The 6,576-nt window shown below is 42.5% G+C and overlaps 3 protein-coding genes across 3 annotated transcripts in view; all 3 read left to right on the plus strand.

The window, feature by feature from the left end:
• Nucleotides 1-175: 175 nt before the first annotated feature.
• On the plus strand, nucleotides 176-1,516 carry LOC134179701 (uncharacterized). The gene has a single exon (XM_062646633.1). The coding sequence runs from the start codon at nucleotides 176-178 to the stop codon at nucleotides 1,514-1,516; it is 1,341 nt and encodes a 446-aa protein (XP_062502617.1).
• Nucleotides 1,517-3,011: 1,495 nt separating this feature from the next.
• LOC134179554 (uncharacterized) lies at nucleotides 3,012-5,039 on the plus strand. Its single transcript, XM_062646480.1, has 4 exons — nucleotides 3,012-4,202; nucleotides 4,261-4,335; nucleotides 4,402-4,557; nucleotides 4,616-5,039. The coding sequence occupies exons 1-4, from the start codon at nucleotides 3,093-3,095 to the stop codon at nucleotides 4,901-4,903; spliced, it is 1,629 nt and encodes a 542-aa protein (XP_062502464.1). The 5' UTR covers nucleotides 3,012-3,092; the 3' UTR covers nucleotides 4,904-5,039.
• An 827-nt stretch (nucleotides 5,040-5,866) lies between these two features.
• LOC134180590 (TOG array regulator of axonemal microtubules protein 1-like) overlaps nucleotides 5,867-6,576 on the plus strand; it is a 13,837-nt gene continuing 13,127 nt past the window's right edge. The window contains 2 exon segments of the mRNA XM_062647772.1: nucleotides 5,867-6,216; nucleotides 6,303-6,576. The exon segment at nucleotides 6,303-6,576 is cut by the window's right edge and continues 1,129 nt beyond it. Coding sequence (XP_062503756.1) covers nucleotides 6,335-6,576 — 242 coding nt within the window. The 5' untranslated portion in view covers nucleotides 5,867-6,216; nucleotides 6,303-6,334.

Genomic DNA, 6,576 nt, shown 5'->3' on the forward strand with positions numbered 1-6,576 from the left:
AAACCGGAAACAGACTGTGTAGTGCAGGTGACGTAACAAGTTTATAGCAGTCACCAGAGATTCCATTTGGAGGTCCCACGCATTGCCTACACCCAACGCTCTCTGCATTGTCAGTTTTGGCTTTCAGTTTTAATTCTGGTCTGCTAGTGTTTGAATATTTTCTATCTATTTTCCAATGGCAACACAATCAGGAAGACATATAAGAAGTATAGAAAAGTCAATTGTGCTTTCCGTGAGAGATTTCTTTGTGAAAGAAAAGGAGGATGGCCCCATCCTTCTGGACAAACCGATCCAGAGAGTAGCAGAAGCAACAGGGATGCACCAGAGAACAATCTACAGAATCTGCAGAGAACATAAAGATAAGGGACATATTGAAAGTCCAAGGAAGAGAGGGAGAAAAGAACACAGTGGACCAGTTAGAGAGTACACAGACAATTTTCAAGAGGCTGTAATCAGGAGAAGAATTCATAAATTCTACACTGACAAAGTCTTCCCCACATTAACACTACTCCACGCTGCTCTAGTAGAAGAGGAGTTTCCATATTCAAGGGCAAGTTTGCATAGGATCATTAGCAGAATGGGCTTTCGACATAAAACTATGAACAGAAAAAAATGTTTATACGAACAGCACCGCATTGTGGCCTCACGAGCCCAATACCTGAAAGAAATCAAACGATTTCGATCAGAAGGTAGGCCTATTATCTACCTTGATGAAACATGGCTAAATCAGCACCATACAGTGACAAAATGCTGGACAGACTATGACGGGAAAGGTGGCCTCAAGATTCCTAGTGGTAAAGGAAAACGACTCATAATCCTTCATGCAGGTTGTGAGCAAGGGTGGATTGATGGAGCTGAACTGATTTTTGTTGGCAAAAGAGACTCAGGCGATTATCACAACGAAATGAATATTTTACATTTCATGGAGTGGTTTAGAGAGAAGCTGTTACCAAACTGTCCACCTCGATCTGTGATTGTGTTGGATAATGCCAAGTACCACAACGCAGTTGTTGAAAAAATACCAACCAAGTCAAGCAGAAAACAGGATATGTTAGACTGGCTTGCAAAGCATAAAATTCGCCATGAAAAGAAGATGTTAAAAGCTGAACTATATTTCTTAATTTGGGCAACCAATCCTGTTTCTGTATACCAAACAGACGTCTTTGCACAAGAAAAGGGACACAGCTGTTTGCGTCTCCCTGTTGGTCACTGTGAACTAAATCCTATAGAGCTCGCATGGGCACAAGTCAAAGGTTATGCAGCTAGAAAGAATACAGGGATCAGTGGTTTTACTATGGAGAACATTTTGCAACTTGCCAGAGAAGGAATGCTGGAAGTCACACCAGATCGATGGGCTGGCTGTGTGGAACATGTAAGAGAAAAGTTGGAGAAGCACTATTGGGAAGTAGACGGACTGATGGACGACCTAGTTGAGCGAATGGTAATAGAAGTAGGCCATGGCGACACCTCGAGCTCTGAGTCTGAAGAAACTGTTAGCGATACAGAAAGTGACTAACTGTTGACCTTTGGTATTGTACAGGGCGTAGCAACAGCAGGTAGCTAATTTATATGTCCATTAGAGTATCAACTTCAGTCTCAATTACAGTCTTTATCTTAAAGAGTTGAAACTAATTTGGCAAGCTATGCATTTAGAGAACGTTGATTGACATAACTCCACCCTCTATCTCATTATATTTCCAAAGTGTGCTGTATCTCCTCTCTAATACACCCTATGAACAACACGTTGCCATAATTGAATAAAGGGAATCAAGAGCTATCCAATGATGCCCGTATCAATCCCGTATCTTCCAAAGTGGCCCCTCAGCTGCCCGTTTTCGGTTGTGACTTTAATGCTGGGACAGACTTTAGGACCAGCATTAGTGTTCAGTTTCATAATGCACACCTTTCCAATTACAGCTGTATTCAACGAAGACATCTCATGCATATCTGCTGCTACCAAAGACTACACTGTACACAAACGACGACTTGTAGTGCACTCTTCACGCAAACTCACGTCCCTACACGTCGTGTTTTGTATTCTGCGCCTGTCAACGGCAGTCCTAGTAGAGACGTTCGTTCGAACCGATGCTTCGACATCTACACTAGCCAGCCAGCTGCATTCTCAACGACTTCATGATCACGTCTACTACACAGAGTCTTGCGGAGAATTCACGGCGAACTTTTGTCGCGATTTCGCGGCAAGTCGCATCGAATCCGGACGATCGAGTCACAGCGGATGCGCGCATCGCAAATTTTCATCGCGAATTCGAAGCTCCACGCGCGACTAGCAGCTACTCGCAGCGGATTCACGGCGATCAGACACATGCCGATCGCGTCCGCGGCACCACTAAAATTTTTAGTAAAGAAAGTGCTTCCTAACGTCCCGTTCGCGTTCCCTACTAACACACAAATGATAAAACCGTAGCTACTGTAAACACAAAGGTACCCGTGCAGCAGGATGCGACACGATGTTCTAGCGCGACATGTCTTCGTCGTTCTTGTATTACGGCCGTAATTGGAAAGGTATGCATTTATGAAACTGAACACTAATGCTGGTCCTAGGACCAACCGCAATATTGAGAAGAGGCGGTACCATCCCAGACCCGTGCAGGACGATTTTGTATCGGCGCTACACGAGTCTGGGAGGCCGAGGCTAGACGGAGATACGCGAGGCCAAACAGACACACAGACACGCAGTTATTCTTCTCATTATAATGGGTTCATGATTAGAATGTGTTCGATTTCACGCTAGATAGTGTATTCATTGTCTACAATGTGTTCAATACACTAGAATGTCCATTACAATGTATTCAACAAGCTATCGGCACCTCCCCTTCAGCTTAATAGCTAAATTCTAAAACCGCCCTGAATATTAATTAATCTAGAGAAGACGAGCGTAGTCTGTGCCACTTTTGCTAACTTAGTGTCCGGGCTGTTGGAATATCCGGGTCATTCTACAATTGAGCACTTACTGGTATCACCGTATGGCCAAGCTATCACCGTTACGATCATGTTCAAGAAACCTCTTGCTGCGACCATTGCTGTTTTCGCTTGGTGGTCAACGATTTCGCTTGTTGCAGAGCACGGCCACTATGATGTTGAATGACGCTAGAATCGTGCGTTCACCTTTTCCCGATATTTCAATTCCTGATAATATTTCTTTTCACAATTATATCTACCGTCGATTCAAGCAATACGGTGACAGGACAGCTATTGTAGATGGACTAACAGGCCGCGCTTATTCATTCCGACAGCTCGACAGTTTGACCAACAATATTGCATCTGCTCTCATTCGTCGCGGACTGCAGAAGGGCGACGTCGTCTGTTTGTTTCTTCCCAATCTGCCCGAATATCCTCTCGCGTTGTTTGGCAGTCTGGTTGCTGGGGGAACGGTCACCACTGCCAATCCAGTTTACAATGAAAGAGAACTGACCCATCAGTTGAAAGATGCGAATGCAAAATTTGTTGTTACGACTTCACAGTTTGCAGATCTGGCTGGAGAGGCCGCTCGACGATCAGGAACAGTTGATGAAATTTTTGTTATTGGAAATAGTCGGTCAGATGTTCCTGCAGGCTGCACTGGGTTTGGGGAGCTGATGAATGACGATGGCACGGCTCTACCATCTTCTCTCACCATATTACCCAAAAAAGATGTTGCAGTGTTGCCATACTCTAGTGGGACTACCGGGTTGTCGAAGGGAGTCATGTTGTCTCACTATAATCTTGTCTCTAATGTCTGTCAGGTTGCGTCCTCTACGTTGCTTCTCAAAGCGAGAACAGAAGACAAAGTAGCTCTTGCAGTTCTTCCTTTCTTCCATATTTATGGACTTGCTAGTATTCTTTCTCGAGACTTGGAGCAAGGAACCAAGATTGTCACTCTGCCCAAGTTTGAGCCAGAACACTTTCTGAAGCAACTTGAAGTCAATGCCATTGCAAGAGCTCTTATTGCCCCTCCAGTTGTTCTCTTCATGGCTAAACATCCAATGATTGACAATTATGATCTTTCTAGTCTTACTGACATTTTGAGTGGAGCTGCCCCGTTGAGTGGGGAAATTACAGAAGCACTGAGGAATCGTTTGGGTATTGAGGTTATTAGGCAGGGATATGGTCTAACCGAGACAAGTCCTGTTACTCACTTATCACCAATAGAAGGTTGGAAACCTGGTTCTATTGGTTTTCCTTTACCAAACACAGAGTGTAAGGTGAATGTAGTTTGACTTGCTTGTCTGACAGGCATATTGTACGTCAGAGTTTTTATAGGTAGTTGATATTGAATCTGGTAGTCGTGCTGTTGGAGTGAATGAAACAGGACAGTTGTGTGTTAGAGGTCCACAGGTTACTTTTATCAATGTCTTAGTTTTGTTTGAAAGAGTATGATGAATGTTTTATGAAAACTTGCAGGTGATGATGGGATATTTAAACAATCCGACAGCCACACGGGATTGTATTGATGAAGACAATTGGTTTCACACTGGAGATATCGGACACTATGATTCAGATTTTCATTTCTATGTCACCGATCGCTTAAAGGAGCTTATCAAAGTGAAAGGATTTCAGGTCTAGCAGTTTGATTGAGGTTTGTTTGCTTTCTATTACATGCAATCATTGTCCCAAGGTTGCTCCTGCTGAGCTGGAAGCTCTTCTCATTGAACACGCAGACATTACAGATGCCGCTGTTATTGGAGTTCCTGACGAGCGAGCTGGTGAGGTTCCTAGAGCATTCGTTGTGCCAAGAGAAGGCTCTGACTTGAGCACAGAATCAGTTGTGAATTATGTCAAAAGTCAGGTTGCTGGTTACAAAGAACTAAAAGGTGGAGTACAGTTTATTGATGTCATTCCCAAGTCAGCAAGCGGGAAAATATTACGACGAGTTCTCAGAGATGAAGAAAAACATGAGAAATGATTTTGTAATGCTTTTGTTGCTATTATCGGTTGTTTGTATTTATTTTTACATGACAAGCTGGGTATTTGTGTGCCTATGGATGTTTATGAAAATGCCACTCACTATACATTTTGATATAGTCTCTATGTGCCAAAACAACACTTGTCAATATGCTCCACGACCACTGAAATCTACTGCCAAACGTTTCAACTGCAGACTATTTGGTCTCATGGTTTGTGATTAGTGCGTTAGGAGCGTTTGCTCTTGGTGCCTAAACCAAGTTGGCCCTTGTTGTACTACTCTGTACTGTACTACTGTTGACAGAGTGATGGTATACTATGTTTTGGAGGGTAGTGCTGTAGTGACACGCAATTTGGTGTCTAGTGCTGCATGGTCATACCTACACTTACACTACGTTATAGTAGCAAGTAGGGTTTATGGCCAGCAACGGAAATACATTTAGTACTATCATGAGCAGCTGCAGCTTGAATATTTACTTTAAAATTATTATATTAGTATATTTTAATTAATGACCATAACTCTACTTGCTACTATAGTAGTCTAATTATATACAAGTCGAGACATGACTAGCACTAGACACCAAATTGTGTGTTACAGCAGCTACCTTCTGGTACCATCACTCAGTGTCAACAGTACAGTACCTAAAATTTTAGTACAATGCAGTACAACAGCCAACGTGGTATACGCACCTAAACTTTATCTAAATTTTTATGTGCTTGAGAGGATGCAGAACAAATAAAAGAGTTTACAAATATGAAGGAGGCATCGAGCAAGCTGTGGCCACTGGCTGCCTAGCTCACTATTGACTAACTCATTACTAACGTTCTTTGTTAACAAAATTGTTTTCTCTAAGATTCTTTCTAGTTATTACAAACACTCTAGTTTTAGTGCTAAGTGTTTCATTGCACATGTAGCTGTATGGATGTAGTGCAAATCTATTCAAATGTATGTTGTTTGAATTAATTAATTATTAATTATTAATTAATTAATTTGTTATAAATGTTTTAGTTAAATTTGTAATTTTGTCTCTAATTAACTAAATCATGATTACAGCCTGTATCATTGATTATAATTAGAAATTAATAAAATAGTTTTTCGCTCGCCTTTTCGTTTCCCACGTGCTATTCTTAGCCTAGTATGTAGGCGTGTCTATGTGTGACATCACAACATCAGGCTTTTTACACTCCCCCCATAGCAACGGTTGAGTGGTCGCAACTTCTCTCAAGTCGAACTCGATTCGTCTCGTTGACGGTCTCCTTCACCTTACATACCACTTGTTTACACTTGTTCTGGATAGCCTATCGTCTGAGCGGGTAAGAATAATTGATTGCGTGTTGTGTGTGAGACATTTGAAGGTAAGTGAGTGTTGAGTTCGCTCTTTTTCGTCTTTGTGCGTCAGTGGTCGCTGATTGGAGACTGATGCTGCTTGTTATGGATGAAGTCTCTATTCTTGATGGCCTTCAGGCTCGTAATCTGCAGCATCGTATCGAAGCTTTAGAAGAGCTGCGCTTGCACGTGCGAAAACAAGGAGAGGCGGGAGAGAAGTTGGCCTTTTTTCGACTCTCCGATCTCTTCGATCTACTCAATAATGCTCTCAGCGACCGCCAGTGGAGTGTACGACACCAGTGCGTTCAGTTGGTTTGTGAAATCGTTCCGTGTCTGACGGGCAGCGA

This window comes from Corticium candelabrum, chromosome 5 (genome assembly GCF_963422355.1).
Source record: "Corticium candelabrum chromosome 5, ooCorCand1.1, whole genome shotgun sequence".
In the NCBI taxonomy this organism is placed as follows: Eukaryota; Metazoa; Porifera; class Homoscleromorpha; order Homosclerophorida; family Plakinidae; genus Corticium; species Corticium candelabrum.

Excerpts from the sequence above, each read along its gene's own strand:
- LOC134179701 (XM_062646633.1), top strand. The coding sequence starts at position 176 with ATGGCAACACAATCAGGAAGACATATAAGAAGTATAGAAAAGTCAATT.
- LOC134179554 (XM_062646480.1), top strand. The coding sequence starts at position 3,093 with ATGATGTTGAATGACGCTAGAATCGTGCGTTCACCTTTTCCCGATATT. Across the intron at positions 4,203-4,260 it reads TACCAAACACAGAGTGTAAG|GTAGTTGATATTGAATCTGG; the intron begins GTGAATGTAGTT and ends GAGTTTTTATAG. Across the intron at positions 4,336-4,401 it reads TGTGTGTTAGAGGTCCACAG|GTGATGATGGGATATTTAAA; the intron begins GTTACTTTTATC and ends GAAAACTTGCAG.